The sequence below is a fragment of the Lissotriton vulgaris genome, chromosome 6, assembly GCF_964263255.1.
Source record: "Lissotriton vulgaris chromosome 6, aLisVul1.2, whole genome shotgun sequence".
Classification (NCBI taxonomy): Eukaryota; Metazoa; Chordata; class Amphibia; order Caudata; family Salamandridae; genus Lissotriton; species Lissotriton vulgaris.
The window spans coordinates 1,181,628,458-1,181,648,364 of record NC_141694.1 but is presented as its reverse complement, the minus strand read 5'-3'; the positions used below and the strand labels follow the sequence as shown (position 1 = coordinate 1,181,648,364).

At 43.3% G+C, this 19,907-nt stretch overlaps 1 protein-coding gene across 4 annotated transcripts in view; it reads left to right on the top strand.

Moving 5' to 3' along the window:
• UTRN (utrophin) overlaps window positions 1-19,907 on the top strand; it is a 1,497,630-nt gene that overhangs the window by 1,226,834 nt on the left and 250,889 nt on the right. For all 4 annotated transcript variants that reach the window (XM_086927281.1, XM_086927282.1, XM_086927283.1 and 1 more), the window contains one exon: window positions 7,535-7,620. In XM_086927281.1, the coding sequence (XP_086783407.1) occupies window positions 7,535-7,620 (86 nt within the window). The remainder of the gene's footprint in view (window positions 1-7,534; window positions 7,621-19,907) is intronic.

Genomic DNA, 19,907 nt, shown 5'->3' with positions numbered 1-19,907 from the left:
GCTCACTGCTATGTGGAGCCACAGCTCTTGCTTACTGCTAGGTGGAGCCACATCTCCCACTCCCTGCTAGGTGGAACCACATCTCTTGCTCTCTGCTAGGTGGAGCCACATCTCTCGCTCACTGCTAGGGAGAGCCATATGTCTCTCACTGCTAGGGGGAGCCACATCTCTCAACCTGTGCTAGGTGGAGTCACATCTCTCGCTCACTGCTAGTGGATTATGGTGGCCAATACATGAAGCAACATCCCTCGCTCACTGCTAAGAGGAATTCTGTATTTAGGAGATGGAGGGCCATATGTATGAAACTTAGGTTTTGCGATTTTTAGAGAATCGCTATTTGAGAATCGTAAAATGCTATTTATGTAAGATTTGCAAATAATTTTGCGAATCCTACATAGTCCTTAATTGCGAATCGCCAATTGAGATTCGCAATTAAGGAATACCTCTCCATTCATTCCTATGGGCCTAGAGACCCATATGAATGAATGGGAAGACATTTTCAATTTGTGATTCTAATGAAATGTGCATGCGTGCACATGTGGCACACGTATGTGTGCCACATGGCGCTTTGAAAAATGCAAAAAATGGCATTTTTCAAAGAAATCGCAAATTACCACCAACTTGAAGTTGGTGGTAATTTGCGATGCCTTAAGGCCAAATTGCACTTTTTTGTGCTTCTTACATTGCATTTAAGGAATAGCAATTTGAGATTCCTTAAATGCAATCACAAAATAAGGAATCACAAATTTTGCGATTCCTTATTTTGCGAAGCAATTTTGCGAGGCAATTTTGCTTTCATACATACCATTAAGCCTAATTGCGATCGCAAACGACAAAATTCTGTGAATTTCGGAATTTGCGATTGCAATTTGGAATGATACATATGGCCCTTAGTCACATCCCCACTCACTGCTAGATGGATTCTGGTGCATCGTCTATGAAACCCCTCCCACACGAGTCAAAAACAATTTGGAACAAAGTGTGTTATGTTCTTTGTGCAGCCTTCATGGTTTCACACTCTGTGTTATTTAGTATGAGAACAGGAGAATGTACTGAACGTACAGAAGAGACTGTACGGATGTATAATTCTAAATTGTTTTGTTTTATGTCGTGCTGCGTCAAGATCGCCATTTGCCAGCCCCGCTTTGTCCCACTTAAAGAAAGTCTGATGTATTTCTTTTCCTAATATTTTGTTTGATTGATGAAATAAGGTGTTTAAAACTAAATTGATTGATGGTAGCTGTGATGATTTCCCCACCCTTGTCAAGGGTAAGATGCAAGGGAGGGGGCTATACGCCCCCTTAAAGCACAATGTGACTGCAAACGTGTGTTAATGTAGACCTTCTCCAGCATTGGCCCTTAAACTTAACAAACTGTTTAGATTAACTTAATAAACTTCTAAATAAATATCTGAAAGAAACACGTTAGTTATAGATTCCTTACCTTAGAATCACCCCCAGGCGTCAGACTAGATCCGGAAAGTTTTTTCTTCAGCAGTACCTCTGCGCGTTGGAAGGTGGCGTTGGTCGGCTCCGCGTCTGTCATTGGGCGTTGCGTCGCCAGGATAACATTGCGGCATCTACTTAGAGGCCGCCCTTGCACGCTGACGTTAGTTATTTCTTTTTCCGTGCCAGCCAGCGCAGATCCGAGAAGAGCGGTACCGCCAGTCACTTTTTGACTGACTTATTGACTGCCTTTTGTCGACTCCTGGTGCACAAGGGATGCAGTTCCTGTAATCGATTGATGTCTGTGACGGATTGCACTGCGTGTACCTCTTTTGCCTGGAGCGCGACCACAACCCCAAGTCGTGCTTCGACTGCTGGCTGATGACGTCAAAGGCTTTGCGGAAGCAGTCCCGAAAGCTGCTTGAGCGCCGGCAGTCGGCTCTGTGCCGTTTGAGGTCCCGGCCACGAGGGAAGTCGGGGGACCGGTCACGGAGCCACCACCATTCGTCCAAGTCATCAAAGTCTTCGAACTCGGGGTCGGGTAAGTCGAAGCATAAGAAGAAGTCGAAGAAGCTCTTCGACTTCTCCTTGTTGGTCGGCCAATCCGACAAGGGATGTCGGTGGTGCTCCTCCTGCAGCTCCGCGTGTGGAGCCCAAAGAGTCGACTCTTCCTGGGACCCAGAGCGACTCCTGCCCAGCTTCGTACATTCTACGAGGTGATGCATGTCATCTTTGGGTGGCCCGAACCCGCCGGCGCGACTTCGGGCCCTGCGGACTCGGTTGGGGGGCCTAGGCCTACTCCGCCGACCGCTCCGGCCCCAGCGCTGCAGGCCCCCCTTGGATCCAGGCCTGGATCCGGATCTGCTCCAGTTGACCTGATTATATCTGCACTGGCGCTACTTCCTCCGACGCCCATCCCGCATCAGACACCGGTCGCCCCCCCCAGCTGGCATTGACCCCGGCCTCCATCCCAACGTGGATCCGGAGCCGGACCGATGTCACCAGATCCAGCGCCAAGAGGGGTTTTTTGTACCCCTGTTCACTCCTGGGGTCCCTTTTCGACCAGAATGGCACCCAGAGGAGGAGGAGGACTGGGAGGTGTCAGGTGACCCTCTGACCGACCAGTTAGATTAACAGGACTGGAGAGAGGAACTGGGGGATTCCAGTGGTCTCAACATCTCCCCTTACCTTAGCATGTTGTCTCCTCATACCGTGGCTACAGAGGAGGGATCATCATACACAGTGGTGTTGCGTAGGGCGGCTGAGGCTCTCTAACTCAAGCTTCCTACGGTGGCGGTCAGGACTAACCTCCTGCCAGAGATGCCTCAACCGGCTGTGAGCTCTTCAGAGCCCCTGCTTCCGCTAGTGAGGCCCTCACCGACATCCTTTTGGGCACGTGGTCCATGCCCAACACAGGGGCTCCCGTGGACAGGATGTATGCCCGACACCACCGACCCCACTTCCTCTCCCAACTCCCCACCCCGGAGAGCTTGGTGGTCCAAGCCTCCACTTCCAAGAGCTCATTCCCTACCGCCCCACCGGAAACGGAATCCAAGAAGCTGGACCATCTTGGGAAGAAGATTTTCTCTTCCGCCAGCTTATTCCTGAGGTCGATAAACACTGCATGTCTTTTGAGCCGTTATTCCCACTCTGTGTGGGATATGGTTGCGCAGGTGCTGCCTCAGTGTCCAGAGGAAGCCGGGGCAGTGCTCTCCCAGGCTGTCGCTGCCGAGAGGGATGCAGTGAAGTTTACCATCCGTTGTGGGCTGGACACCGCCGACTCTCTGGGCAGGACAATTTCAACGTCAGTAGCGCTTTATCGCTGCGTCTGGATGAGGTCGACTGGCTTTAAGGGGGATATCCAGAACACCTGGATGGACATGCCCTTTGATGGCCGTCACCTTTTTGGTGACAAAGCAGACAACGTTCTAGAGCTTTTCAGGGACTCACGGGTTACGGCGCAGTCTGCTTTTCGCCCCTTTCAGGGCTACGGGAGGGGTGCCCCCCTATGTCCTCCCCAGAGCCACAGGCCGCAGCAAGTTACCCAACCTTTGCACGGCCGGGGATGTGGGAACAACCGTCGTGGTTCTGGGGGCCAGTGGGCGAGCCAGTCCACCAACCCCCCTCTGCAGAAGCCTCCAAACCTGAGTCCAACATTTCAGGCCCATCAAATGCCAGTGGGTAGGAGGATTCGCCATCACCTCCCCCACTGGTGCACTATCACGTCAGACAGTTGGGTTTTGCAGATAGTCCAAAGGGGATACTCCCTCCCCTTCGAGGCTCCCCTCCAACCAGGCCAAACGCAATACCACCGCATGTCGGAGGATCATCTGGTCCTTCTCCAGCAGGAAGTTACGGCTGTCTTGGCCAAGGGAGCCATCAAGAGCGTTCCTGCCCCAGAAGTAGTTTGTGGTCGTTATTCCCACTACTTTCTGGTCCCCAAGAAGGACAAGGGCCTTCGTCCTATCTTGGACCTCAGACACGTCAACTGCTTCCTCCAGAAGGAGAAGTTCAAGATGTTGACGCTTGCTCAGGTTTTGTCTGCCCTCGACCCGGAAGACTGGATAGTAGCGTTGGATGTGCAGGATGCTTACTTTCATATTCCAGTCCTGCCAGCCCACCGGCGTAAGCTGCGGTTCACAGTAGACCACGAGCACTTTTAGTTTACCATGCTCCCCTTTGGCCTTACCAGCGCCCCTTGGACGTTCAAGAAAGTGATGGCGGTGGTCGCAGCTCTTCTGCGAAGATCAGGGGTTTCAGTCTTCCCCTATCTCGGCGACTGGCTGTTGAAGGCGGGCTCGCCCCAGGCAATCATCTCCCACCTCCAGACTACGGACGACCTCCTGCATTCGCTGGGGTTCTCCATCAATGTGCCGAAGTTGCACCTGATTCCCTCTCAGAAGCTCCTCTTCATCGGAGCGGTTCTGGACATGACGCAGTTCCGGGTCTTTCCTCCCGAACAGCGAGTCCGGCTTATTCATGCTATGATTCCGATCTTTCAGCCTCTATCCCAGGTTCCAGTCAAAATGGCCCTGAGGCTGCTGGGCCTCATGGCCTCTTGCATCCTGCTGGTCGATCATACCAGGTGGCATATGCAGGCTCTGCAATGGGACTTGAAGTTCCAGTGGGCACAGCATCAGGGGAGTCTGTCTGATTGTGTTCAGATCTCAGAGGGCACTGCATGGCAATTGCAGTGGTGGCTCACGAACCAGGATTGGGTCAACGGCCGATCCCTCTCCCTTCCCCAATCGAAGTTCACTGTGGTGACAGATGCATCCCTTCTGGGATGGGGCGGCCACATGGGGGAGGTGGAGATCAGAGGCCTCTTGTCTCCGGCGGAGTCCGAGCTCCACATTAACCTTCTGGCTCTTCGGGCGGTTCATCTTGCACTCAAGACATTCCTTCCCTCTGTCCGGGGAAGAGTAGTGCAGGTGTTCAAGGACAACACCACCGCCATGTGGTACCACAACAAACAAGGCGGTGGGTTAAGGACCCTATGTTAGGAGACACTCCGCCTCTGGACATGGCTGAAACATCAGGGCATTTCTCTGGTTGTTCAACACCTGCCAGATTCCCTGAACTCCAGGGCCGACGAACTCAGCCGCGGATGCATGATGGATCACGAATGGCGTCTTCACTTGGAGGGGGTGCAAGGTCTCTTTCAACAATGGGGAGAGCCTTGGTTAGATCTGTTCACCACCGAAGAGAATGCGCAATGGCAGCAATTCTGCGCGTTGGAATTTCCAAGGCGGCACTCTCTAGCCGACGCTTTTCGTCACAAGTGGATTTGCTGTCTGTTATAAGCCTTTCTGCCTATACCACTTCTGCCCAGAGTGCTGAAGAAGATTAGGTGAGACCGGGCCCAAGTCATTGTTGTGGCTCCGGATTGGGCATGAAGAGTCTGGTATCCCCGAGCTGCTAAACATGGCCATCGATCCTCCAACCCGTCTGCCTCTTCTGGAGGATCTTCTGTCGCAGCAACAGGGGACAGTCCTCCACCGAACCTGTCCAGCCTCCACTTCTTTGTGTGGAGATTGAGTGGCGGCAGTTAATGCCTTTCGACCTACCTCCTGAAGTCTAGAATTTAATTCTGGCAACCAGGAGTCCCACTACTAAGACGGCATACGCCTGTCAGTGGAACAAATTTGGGGCATGGTGCACAGCAAAGGCTGTGGATCCCCTCTCCGTCCCGCTTTCTGAGATTCTTCTGTTTCTTCTTTCTTTGGCCCAGCAGAGCTTGGCTCTTGGCACTATCAAGGGCTATCTCTCAGCCATCTCTGCCTTCCTTCAGCTTCCAGATCGGCCTTCCCTCTTTAAGTCCCTGGTTGTAAATCGTTTCTTGAAAGGCATAACTCATCTCTTTCCTCCTTTTCCTTTCATTATGCCTCAGTGGGACTTGAACCTGGTTCTAACTTATTTAATGTACGCTCCCTTTGAACCGCTTCACAACTGTCCTTTGAGGTTCTTAACTCTCAAAACTGTGTTTCTGGCGGCCATCACCTCTGCCAGACGATTGAGTGAGCCTTAGGCGCTTTCTTCTACGCCTCCTTTTCTCTCTCTGCATCCAGACAAAGTTGTCCTCAGGACTCGACCATCCTTCTTGCCCAAGGTTGTCACTGCCTTCAACATCAGGCAGGCCATCACTTTGCCCACCTTCTTTCGGCCTCCGCATCCTTCAAAGGAGTAAGAGAGGCTCCACTGTCTGGACCCTAAACGTGCGCTTTCCTTTTATGTGGATATCACCGAACATTTCCGGGTGGATGACCAGCTCTTTGTTGGGTACGTTGGCGCCAAGAAAGGTCGGGCCGTACACAAGCAGACTATCTCCCGATGGGTCGTCTTATGTATCAAAACCTGTTTTTCTCTGGCAAAGAGGGAGCCTCCAGTGGGGCTGCGCGCCCATTCCACCAGGGTGACAGCAGCAACTACTGCTTTGGGGCGTGGAGTTCCTCTGACTGACATTTGTCAGGCAGCTAAGTGGGCTTTGTTGTATACCTTTACCAAACTCTGCTACCTTGACATTCAAGTCTGGAGAGACAGTTTCCTTGGCCGTTCTGTTCTCCAGGACTTTCTGGTGGGATCTTAATTTGCAGAATCACTTTCGGGGTTGGTATTGCTGGGGCATCTATTCTAAGGTAAGAAATCTTTAACTAACATGTTTCTTTCAGATGAACAAGTTACGTACCTCCAGTAACAATATATCTGTAAGAAATATTAGTTAGTAATAGATTCCTTACCGCCCCACCCATCCTCCCCATTTCTGCAAACTTAAATCTAGGGTTAACGACATCCTTTCAGGGTCCTAGTTTTGTGCACTAGTGGTCAGTGTCTTGCATGGCTCTGCATTTCTGGCGCGGAAAGTCATGTACAGAACTGATGTCAGCGTGCGAGGGTGGCGTCTAAGTAGCTGCCGCGACGTCATCTCGGCGGCACAACGCCAACGATGGACGCGGAGCCGACCGACACCACCATCTGACGCGCAGAGGTACTGCTGACGAAAAAACTTTCCCGATCCAGTCTGACGCCTGGGGGTGATTCTAAGGTAAGGAATCTATAATTAACTAATGTTTCTCACAGATATATTGTTACCAAAGGTAAGTAACTTGTTCTTCTGCACCTTAAACTTAACAAACTGTTTATACAAACTTAATAAACAAATTGGTTTCTGCACCTTAAACTTAACAAACTGATTAGATGAACTCAATAAACAAATTGGTTTCTGCACCTTAAACTTAACAAATTGTTTAGAAGAACTCAATAAACAAATTGCTTTCGTCACCTTACAAACTGTTTAGATGAACTTAATAAACAAATTCGTTTCTGCACCTAAATCTTGAGAAACTGTTCAGATGAACGTCTCTGTAGGAGGCCGAGAAAAAAGCTATTCATGAAACGTAATTGGGATTCCCTTATTTAGGTAACAGAAATTACGACCCCCTCCAAGATACTCAACTGTACTGCATGCGATATAATTGGACCGATTCATCCCTTTATTTATTAATGCATCAATTCATTTGTTTTATTTTGCCTTTGAAAAATGAGGGACTGTGTGCCTCCATCTGACTAACATTTGAACTCTTCCCTTTCAGTGGCCGCACAGGGAAAATACGAGTGCTCTCCATGAAGATTGGACTCATGTCTCTGTCCAAAGGGCTTTTAGAAGAAAAGTATAGATGTAAGTACCTGCTGGGGACATGCCACATCAAAGCAGCTGCACAGCATAGACACGCTAGATCAATGTTGCTATGGGTGTGGTCAGGCGGGGGAAGGAGGGGCACCAGCGGATGCTTGAATGTGGTCTAATAATGTACACCTAAAAAGTCGGTTTAAATTGGATTTTTCAGGTCTATTTTATTATAATGCTACAGTAGAAATCCCGCACACCGTTTTTAATCCTTGTGAAAATGCAGTGCAGGTAGCTGCTTTCATTTTCTATTTTGCTTTAGATCAATATTGATTCATTTATTGTCTGGAAGCAAATGTAAACTGTCTTTCAGCAGGGCCGGTGCTCCTTTAACACTACTCTATGTAGATGTCTCACGGCGCCACCATAAATGGCCACAAGAGGTAGTGTGATTGGAAAAAATGTCTTATTGCTAGAAGAACGGGCGAACCCAAAAAATCCTTGCACCTGGGTTGAGGGTTGTACTCATTTTTGTGGTTCTTCTTCTGGCTGAGAGTGTTGCCGGTCTGTTTTCCTTATTTATACCACTTTGTTACATTCTGTGAGCATTTGTACATAAATAGATGCTTTTTACTCTGATTCGGCCATCGCAAGCAGGCATGATCTAAAAAAGCGCACACTATACCACTGAGAGATAAAGGCGGTTTATGGCGTGGCACGCAGCAATTATGTGAGCAGCATTAGAGAGGGGCTTTGGCTCCACCCACGTGTTGGGAGTCAGGAGTACATGTTTTGATAGAGAAGATTTTTTGTGCATCAACATTTAAAGTGTCTGGCGTCCACCATCTGTGATCATTTTATTTATTAATCCAGCTGGCTTAGCATCAGGAACACACATGTGACATTGTAATGCTGTAAAAGGGTCTTAGATGACTAGATACGTTGTGGTGTTTGTTTTTCTCTCGCAGAAGGACAGATGGGAGGGAGGAGAGCAATCATTATCCTACATGGATTTTTAGGTCTTGCTTGACTGTGTAACTGTCACCTGACCTCTTAACTTAACAGCAATATTATTCTACAGTTCTTTGCTTTCACACAAATGCATATTCATTCCCACGCTATCTACTTGTAATGCTTTGCATTCCCATACTACATTCCGTTAAGACTTTTTGGCTTTGCCAATGCTTGTTAATTTAGTAGGGGTATCACAAGAATGTTTGTATTTCCACATTATGCCAAAGAGTAAGAAACATATAAGAGCAGACGTATAAAAAGTATTCCACCCCCTTGTAAGCCATTGCCTTCGAAAAGGTTAGTTTACTGGACTTGGAGGTGGTCAGTAGAACCCATCATTTGCCTTCTGCAGTTACATTATATACTGTTTGGATCCCTTAAGTGAATCTTATGGTAAGTAGCTGTGCTTATTCATTGTCTAGTCATGTTTAAACAAATACTTTCCTGGCAGAAGAAACGGTGCCACCTCCTCTATTATATCTCATCTAATCTTCCTGCGAAATGAGATTTTTCTACATACTTACACTCAGATTTGGTACTCATGGTTCAGCTGCACTGTGTGATACACTGCATTGGGTCTTTCTATAAAATGATTGTCTAAAATGGTAATATTAACGTTTTTTTGGTTTATTTTATTTTTTTGAATAGTTAGGCAGGTCTTCATTAGGATATTCTGAAAATGCTTGGTGCGTAGCAGGAAGCACCTGCTGTTCTGCCAATTGCAAGGGTTTTGCCCTGGCCAACTTTGGTTTTGTCTGATTGTGTCTGCCAAGTGTGGTGGAATGTTGGATGTAACTGCTTTGAAGATGGCTCAAAAGAACATGAAAGCGATGCAGTGGTCACCGGGTGTCAATGAAGGTTTTGAAGGATGGATTTGATCCACTTTGACTTCTTCAGAACTTTGATGAGCAGAACAGTTTTGAGAGGTGTTAAATGAGTGAGGTGTTGGGGGCAGGGTATTGCTGCTGTGTGCACAAGAGGGAACCAAAGTCTGAAAAGTAGTTCTGAAGTCATTTACGGGGAGATGAGTCGTGATTCTGAATGATGGCGAGAGTTGGTGCCGAACTCTACGTGTTTTGAAGTTAAGTTTGCTCTCACTGTAAAAGCTGAGTGACTTAGCTCTGTTTGAGAGGTGAACAGACAGAATATCGAGTTGTTTTTTTCGAAGTACCATAATATCGAGTTTTAAATATCGAGGTACAAGAATATCAACTGCAAGAATATCGTGCACCAGAATATAGACAATAAGGTAAAAAATATTGTTTTTTTAAATATCGAAGACAGTAATAATGTTTGTAAAAATATTGTTGTTAACACCTTCGATGCTGCTGATGGAACCGTTCCGTCACGCCCCTCGGGTGGGCTGTGCTGGTGACGGAACGGTTCCGTCACGGCCCGGCCGCCGCGCCTGAGCTGCGCTGATTTTGCGCCTGCGCTGAGGGTTTAATTAAGCGGGCGGGGCCGTGACGGAACCGTTCCGTCACAAGCACAGCTCACCCGCGAGCCGTGACGGAACGGTTCTGTCACCAGCGCGGGGGAGCCGTGCGCCCGCCCGCGACCGTTAGCGCTGCGGCGGAATAGCCGCCGCAGCGAAGGAGCTAATAATATCGATGTTTATATTTTTGTTATGTATTTTAGTATTTATTTTAAATGTATGTGTTCTATAGTTTTGTTTAAATATTGTATTTGTTTTTTAAGATATGTATTACATTTTTTCAAGTTATTAATTATTTTTTTTGTAAATTTTGCGCTTTAGTTCAGTAGCGGATTGTGGGTTGATAGGGGAATAGGGTGGAAAGTAGTTTAATTATAATAAATTAAATAATAATTTTTAGAAGTTATTAATTATTTTTAATTGAATTTTGCGTTTTTATTCCGTAGCGGGTTGTGGGTTTATAGGGGAATAGGGTGGCAAGTAATTTAATTATAATTAATTAATCATTTTTATTTATTTATTAATAATTACATATTTAATATGTTATATTGTTTATTGTGGTAATTTATTATCAATTAATTATTAATACTTATTTGGTAAATACATTAACTGTGTTATTGTTTTAGGAGCGGGTTGTGGGTTTATAGGGGAATACGTTGGGAAGTAATTTAATTAAAATGAATTAATTCATACTTTTTATTAATTAATAATGATTTGTTTGTTAATTATATAAAAGAATTTATTAATAATTAGTTATTATTTGTTTGTTAATTATTAATAATTCATTGGTAAATATGTCAATTGTGTTACATTTTTAGGAGCGGGTTGTGGGTTTATAATTGGAGTATAGATAGGAAGTAATTTAATAATCTATTTATATTTTTAATTATTTATGTATTTAACATATTATATTGTAATTTGTAGTAAATATATTATTAATTAGTTATTAATTAGTTATTAATAAGTATTAATTAAATATGAATTATGTTATTTGTGTCAATTCTTTTAAGAGAGGGTTGTGTGTTGATAGGGGAGTAGGCCTGGGAAGTCATTTAATTTTAATATATTTTTTACTTTTTTATTATAACATATATTTTAAGTTGTTTTACGTTGTTAATTGTGTGAATTAAATTATTATGTATTGTTTTTAAATTGCTTGTTAATTGTAATTATTTATTAATTAATCATGTTAATAGAGTTTTGTTTTAGAACATTGGTGGTGTCATTTATAGGGGAATATGGTGAGAGGCAAAACAAATTGAATTAATTAATTGTTTTTTAATTAATATACATGATTTTCCTTGAGTGGGAATAGTAAATTATTCCCCTATGCAATCAAACACTTTCCCTAATGTTGCACTTGCTGGAGTGCGAATAGTACATTATTCCTCTCCGCTACCCAACACTTTCCCTACTGTTGCACTTGCTGCACTGGGAATAGTAATTTTTACCCCTACGCTATCCAACACTTTCCCTACTGTTGCACTCACTGGAGTGGGAATATTAATTATTCCCTTCCGCTATCCAACACTTTCCCTACTGTTGCACTCGCTGGAGTGGGAATAGTAATTGTTACCCCTCCTCTATCCAAAACTTTCTCTACTGTTGCACTCCCTGGAGTAAGAATAGTAAGTGTTGCCCCTCCGTTATCCAAAACGTTCTCTACTGTTGCACTCCCTGGAGTAGGAATAGTTAATTATTCCCCTCTGCTATCAAACACTTTCCCTACTGTTGTACTTGCTGGAGTGGGAATAGTAATTATTACCCCTTCAATATCCAACACTTTCCCTACTGTTGCACTCGCTGGAGTGGGAATAGTAATTGTTACCCCTCCCCTATCCAACACTTTATCTACTGTTGCTCTCCCTGGAGTAGGAATAGTAAACTATTCCCCTCCGCTATCCAATACTTTCCCTACTGTTGCTTTCTTTGTAGTGGGAATAGTAATTTTTACCCCTCCGCTATCCAACAGTTTCTCTACTAAAGCACTCTCTGGAGTGGGAATAGTAAATTATTCCCCTCCGCTTTCCAAAACTTTCCCTACTGTTGCACTGGCTGGAGTGGGAAAAGTAATTTTCACCTCTCTGCTATCCAACACTTTCCCTACTGTTGAACTCCCTGGAGTGAGGATAGTAATTTTATCCCCTCCGCTATCCAATATTTTCCCTACTATTTCTGTTTATGTAGTGTAAAATGTAATTGTAAAAGAATAAAAATATTTTAATATTTTAATTTATTACATATATATTTTATTTATATTTTTATTTTACTGGTATATGTATATATATGTATTTATAATTTTTAATATGTTTCTAACATTTTATAATTTATTATAATTATTTATTAATATTAAGTAAATATATATTATTTAATATATATGTATGTTTATTTTTGTTTACATTATATATATTTTAAATTTTAAACATGTTATAATAATTATAACTATCTTTTTTTAGAATTATATGTATTATTTACTTCATTTTTTAAACATTTAAAAAAATATATTTTTAACAACAATATTTTTGTACTTACCATTATGTAGATAGGATGTCGATATTCTTGACATCGATATTCAGGTGTCGATAATTTGGGACCTCGATATTGTGGTCGTCGATATTCTGTCAGTGATTCATTTGTGATGTGTGGTAAGTCTGTGAATCTATTAGGATTAATAGCAGAGAGCCAGTCCTGCCCTTTTACTTGCTTCTTGTCATTGGCGAATAGGATCAACTCTTTTTTCGGAGGTTCAACTTCAGGAAGGCCTTTGAAATTCAATCTCCTGTGGAGGAACGACAATATTTTAGGTGGTTGTCATTGTCTGTCAGTTGAGACTTTGAAGGAGTTTTGCTTGTTATCAGCGTATGGAAGGACAGGGGTACTTCTCATCAGCCAGGCTCATCCTCCAGGAGTAATGTGAGGGATTCCAGTTAGAGGTTTACAATTATAGAGCTAGAATGGAACCTTGAGGTATGCTGCAAGTGAAAGTTATGCAATCTGATCCATTTCAAGATCTTCTTCAAGCCACTTTTATACAGACATGTGTTCACTAAAGCATTATAATATAATGTGTTGCATACTGCAAAAAGGTTGAAGCATGGTTGCAGTCTCAAGTTTTGCACTATGGCCTGAAACCTGATAATTAGCTCACCCCAAGGAGGCTTTATATAAGTGCAGGGGGGCAAAACGTATGCCACCCGAGGTGGACCTTATCCCCCCAGCTTGCTACGCCCCTGTTGGTGATAGTGTCAGTATCTTGGTCAGTGCTTTCCAAACTTTTTAGAACAGTGACACAATTTTTAGAATGACAAACTTTCGCTATACACTTAGCTTTAATAGATTATAGAGATATATGTTTTTTTTTTACATGAGTGCCACATTACACATATTATATCTCACTAGGTCAGATTATTTTAAGCAGAGGAGATTAAGTGATTTGCCCAAAGTGAATGCTTAGACTCAAACTTGGTTCGCCAGATTCAAAGTCCGCACCCATATCCCTGTGTCTTAATTTATGTGTAAAAGTCAAACGCAAGTGGGATAGTTGTGTATGTTATGTATGTTATGAAATGGCTGTGTGAAGTAAAAGAAAACAGTTAAAAAAAACATACAGAAAGTTTCTCCTGAAGTCTTGCTTGAGAGTACTTTCAAGGGTTTGTTTTAAAACTAGACTCAGGCACATACTCCAGCACCTTTGCACCAGTGGTGCTGAAACAGTTTGCCCTGTGTCGATGCTGATATCAATGTTACATCACTGAAGTCACATAAGGATTGTGAAAAATCTTAGCTTCACACAAATGTAGCAAATCTATTCTGCAGGAAAGTGGTAAAGCTGTAATTTGTAGCTAGTGGTGTATTTTGGTGTCGCTGTTTTGTATTGTATTGCAACATTTATATAGCGCTTACTGCTCCTATGTGGGGGTGATGAAGGGCTTGCTTACATGGGTAGCACACTATACCACATAGGATGTGTTGTTGGAAGGATGTTGTCTTAGCTTTGATCTTATGTGGGAAGTGTTTCTATGTTGCTTGTGAAGACCACTGAGGTATCGCTATCGTGTTATGGGCAGCAGAGCTTAGCAGTGTGATGGATGAAGAAGTGTGAGGGATAGGCATGTTGTTTAGTTTTTATTAAGCTTGTAACTTTGAACAGATCTGCAGTTCCCTTTTTGGTATTTCTTAAGTTCATAGTCCACTTAGCTGGGTATTGTTCTGGGTTGTTCATTCTGAGATATTTTGTTTAAAGGTTATGGTCCTGAGCAGGCATAGGCTAGAGGGAGAAGTGGTGGAGAAATCTGCTGGGATGAACTTTGTTTATATCATCCCAAATCTGATTGGCATTGTGGGATGCCAAGAAGGGGTCATAGTATTTAACTAGTTGGGACCTGCAATGGTGGACTACGATAGTCTTACATTGGCCAGCGGTATGTGGACTATCTCGTCAGTCATTCCACAACTGTTCAGATGATAATGAATGGTTTATTGCTGTGCACTAGTACACTACTGGGTGATGGATATGACCCTTAACCCCTCCCCTGCTGGTGACGGAACCACTCCATCATCAGCCGCGGTCGCGCTGTGCTGATGACGGAGCGGTTCTGTCACGGCCCGCTCGGAACGCCTGCGCGGCGCGGATTCCGCGCCTGCGCTGAACGTTCCATTGAGCGGGTGGGGCCGTGACGGAACCGCTCCGTCATGAGCACAGCGCAACCCCGGCTGGTGACGGAGCGATTCCGTCACCAGCATGCGTCCGCCGCATGGCCCCCCCGCCCCCTTAGCACTGCGGCGGAATAGCCGCCGCAGTGAAGGGGTTAAAAGTTTTCTTATGTGAGTGTAAGAGTCAAGCAGTAAAGGGATATATGAGGCAGCCTGTATGAACTATAGTTGACTGTCTAACTACTAAGCTATTAGTTTTAGTGTGGGGGTTTTATATTGTATTGTGATTGCATTGTATAGCTCCTACTATCCTTGACAAGGCAATGTTGTTCTTTACTCTGGGCTGCACACTGCTCCAGGTCCTAGGGTTAGTGTTTTTGTAGTTATTGTTGGGTATTCAAGCCGTTTAGTGCTCTACCGGAGCCACTTCATGCCTTTACTCCAGGGTCTGCATGGTAAATTTTATTAATAGGGAATTAGGTGTGTCATTTGACAGGAGAGAGGTGTATGGGAATGACATGCATAGCTTGGCATTATTAATAGACGAGTTAAAGAAGATTAGGTATTGTTAGCGTGCAGGGGTATGACGTTTTAAGGAGAGGTTGTCATCTTCGAAATTAAGTGTGGGCAATTTGCAGAGGTACAATATTAGTGATTAAGTCAAACATGCATGTGATGTAGAGTAGGCTGTGATCAGAGAGAGGAGACATGGAAAGGTTGTAAAGGAAAGAGAAGGATAAAGAGTTGATAATCGGAATTTTTAAGTCAAGGTTAGTTTTCATGCAGGGTTTTTAGAAATATTGTGGAGGCTTTCTGAAATAGCATGCAAAACTGTAAAACGAAACAGCGTTATTTGCATGTGTTACAATACCATTGTATGCCAGGATGACCCCCAGTGTTCACACACACCTCACCATCACCCACCAGGTAAATACAGTAAAAACAATATGGTTTCATTTTCCCGTAAAACCAATGGAAGGGAACCACAAAACTGGAATGTTGTGCTTGAGAAGCTCTTCCCCTTTCCCTCTGGAGATCAGGGCGCAAAGATGCATAACAGTTTGTTCCAGTGAATTTATTTAAATGTAATACTTCTCAGGGCAGGTAGCACTGGGCGGTCTCTCGTCTGAAGCACCGACAACATAGGCACAACGAAGTGTGAGGTCCTGAGTCTGGCTGTCATTCATCCTTCCTGTAACAGTAATCAGACATACAAAAAGAAAGGCCCTGCCTAGAAACGTCCTCACCTGAGCAAAAGATGCTGCAACCCCACCCTTCACACTTCCCATCTCCCAAAGCTTCAGTGCTCAAGAAAAGTAAGTAATCAGTGTTCCCCCCCAACAAGACCCTCTTTGAATTTCAGAGGAGCACTGTCTCAATTCCTTTTCAACCCACCGTCTCGTAAGCCATAGGAATGGAGAAAAATGCTGCATTTGGACTCCCCCCCCCCCCCCCCCCCGAAGCTAAACAAATATTAAGACAACTATGTCTGAATCAAGTGCATATGCCTAAACAGGGATAACACAGACAGTATCCTTGTTTTTAAAAAAATTTTTAGACATCTGTATTAAGACACATAGGTATCCCAATCAGATTGCCTATGGTTACATGTAGTGTTGCACATATATATCATACCAGAAGAGCCCATGGAGGGATTCGTGTAACAGAATACACACATATCTGTAGCAGGATGCCCATGCCCACATCAGAAAATGTATGTCTATAGCAGGGTACCGTGTCTACAAATAAATATACAAAATATACACAGATGGACGCAAATGGACGCAATGCTGAATGATTCACTTAGTTTCTTTTCCCAAAGCAATTTCTAAGGGTGTGCCATTATCAAGGAATTTGGACTGAACCATGACCTCCACTACCCGCCCGGTCTCTAACTTCGCCTTCACTATGGCAAGATGATGAAGAATCATCCAAAATAGCATAAGGATCTGAGTGCCTTCCTTCTATTGCAATTTTTTGTTTTTTTTACCTGAAGCTTTTAAGCCATAAATGTATCGGCTTGTGTTTTACCTTTTCCTATTTTTCTAAAATATCACATATGCACACTATTGCTAAACTAACAGTTTAAGCGCTATCCTGTTCTTGGTAGAAAATCAATAAATGGATGCCTCTCACCCCTACAATATTTTCTTTGGTAAACACACAACCAGTTAAATACTTATGTTTGTTTAAAAAAAATTGAATGCTTCGATAACCACAATGAAGTTCTTCATTTGTGTATTTTATAAACATAATTGATCACGGTACCACAGGACTGTGAAGAAAACCTCAAGTTAAATAATTAAAGGCTCCGTAATAATTCTAATTGACTAAACCAAAGATAAGATACAGAGGTAGACACCAGAGTTTAGGGCAAGACTGTGGGGCGTCACGGATATATTACTGAAGCACCTGTAGTGCAATGTACGCATACGGCATTTTGCATTGAACTGACTACTAAATTAGCACAGACATACAGTTTTACTGATCAAACTATATATAGCACAATTGATAATGTGTGGCAGTCAGTTCTTAGTGAATTTCTACCATTTCTGCACTACCAAGTAAAAGTGTCTTGATTTGTTTTGATCCTAATAAAATCTTTCTTTCTATTACACTTAAGAATTAAATAAAATGTGCTTTATTTTTGCTTTCCTAACTCCTGAATTATTCTGCAGTATGTACACAATTCATTTACAGATATTTCAATTATATTGTCACAAAAAATGATATTCTACTGCCTTTCCTTTCTCAATCATGTACCCCAGCAAGATTTTCACTTAGTTCAATTAAAAAACATCTCCCTGGAGAAGTGTGGCTCACTGGTTAGAGAAGGCAGACCTGGAAGCAGAGGTCAGCCCGGGACCAGGGTTCAATTCCCGGCTCGGTCTTGAGTCCTAAAAATGTCCATGGACTCGACAATTCTCGCTCTGGTGCCTACTCGATTCACAGGCTCACACTCTGCGACTCTGGGCAATAGCTTGCTTAATCTCCACAACGGCCCTTCGCAGCAGGATGCCTGGCTTTCACCTTGCGGATACCCTGCTGGGGTTATCTCACAGGGGAATACCAGGACGGGTTCCCTAAGCAAGCGCTTAGAAACCAGTGGTGATTTGCGCTATATAAATTCCTGTACATTTACACTTTACATTTACTTTGCAGTCAGAGAAAGATAAGTAAACAGAAATCCCCATGTTAAAAGAATAAGCAACAGTTAGTCAAAAGATAATACCCAACGTTTGACCTTTTCCATTGTGGCACAGCAAATGTGACGGGATAAACATGAAATGTAAACGCATCTTTATTTGTTGCTGTTTTGCGGGCTACCAGAATCCAGCTTGTGACTCACCAGTTTATTTATTTATTTATTTTGAACGTTTTATATAGCGCGAACAAGATCTTTGCAGATATCAGAGCGCTTTACAAAGCAGGGATACAAACAGGAGAGTGAATAACAGGCCATTAGACATAGCGTAGTTGTAGGTAATAAGTGGGGTGGGGTAGGTACATGAGGGAGCATAGTAAAACAGGTACATCAATAATGATAATAGTACAAATAAATGGGAGCATAGACAGTCAGGTAAGTCAATAATACAAGTAATACAAATAATCAAAGGGATCGAACAGATAATACAGATCGATGCAGAGTCTTTAAAAAATCCACAGTAATAGTTCAAGTATATTTAGCCATGAGGATAGCTTTTACTTCTTTCTTAAAAAGTGTAGTGGAGGAGATGAGCCTGGTTTCAGGAGGGAGTGAGTTCCAGATCCTGGGTGCCATTCCTGAGAAGGAGCATTTATAAGTTTTTTCCTTCCGGAATCTTCGAGGTTTCAGCAGAAGATTGTTTGTGCCTCTAGTGTTTCTAGAGCCGCCAGAGATTGTCAGCTTCTGGGTGAGGTATCCGGGTGAGCTCAGGTGTATAGCCTTGTGTGTCATGCAGGCGATTTTCAGATGTATTCTGGCTTCAAAAGGCAGCCAGTTCAGGGATTTCAAGTCAGGGGAAATATGCGAGTGTTTTTTTGACCCAGTGATGAGTCACGCTGCAGCGTTTAGAGAGGCTCTTAGGGGTGCAGTAGTAGTTGTTGGTAGTTGGTCGCAACCCACAGTTTGGGAAAAGATGATCTAGGTTGTTCTTCAGGGGCTGGTGGATCTGACGGTGTCGGGGAAGGTATGTGAGAAAAGCAATATTGATATCTTAGTTGGATATGAATTCGAGGGAGTTAGGAGGATTTATATGTGATAGAGATTGATAAGGATGAAGTGCATCCATTTGGAAGCATTGAGTAATATGCTGATTTAGCTATTTTCTATTAAAGCGATCTCTGGGTGGTGTTGAACTTGTACCAGTCAGTGGAATTTTCTGTTGGAGATTTCATTATGGGGTTCATAACACGCCTGTGGCTTTAATGAGTTTTCTGTTCCTGTGGACTGTTGTGTTGAAACTTATTTTTGTTCTTAGCTGACAACAACATACAGTCTGTACATACAGGAAGTAGCCAACTTTCAGCTGCTTAATCTTAATTGAGGTCACTCTCCCATTAAATAGTAAAGGGAGGTTTTTGCATGTTCCTTGCCCAGGTTTAGATTTTTGCTCATTGCTGCCCCTGTGTAATGTAAACATTCTTTGACACAATAACATACAATTCACGTTGAAGTCTGTAGGTAATGATAGCGTCAATAGACAGCATTAAAAACGATTTAAAAAAGAAAATAAACTATCATATAATGCCACAGTGGGAGCTGACAGCAAACAGCCTTAGGTGCTTTCTTTACGAAATCAAATTTAGTTGTGAGCTTGAGCAGATCAAGAGCTGAGTGCATACCCTCTGTAGCATTTTCTTTTACCTGAATATGCACTGTCGCATATCTCGTCAAGCTCTTAATTCATGACTTCTTTTTTTTTCTTGCAGTGAAACATTACACACGAACATTATTACTAAGCTAATAGATTAAGCGTAATCATGTTCCATTTGGTAGAAAGTCAATAAATACATGCCTCTTACCCCTACAATTTATTCTTTGGTAAACATGCATCCAATTAAATACTTATGTATATTAGGAATGTTGTAGGATGCTTAGATAACGCCAATGAAGATCTTTATTTGTGTATTATTAAAAACATAAATGATCAGGGCTGTGAAGTAACCCTCAAGTTAAAGAATTAGAGGTCGCTATAAAGTCACAAAAACTCATAAAGAACTCTATATGAGACACCATCAAAAGAGTTTGGCGAAC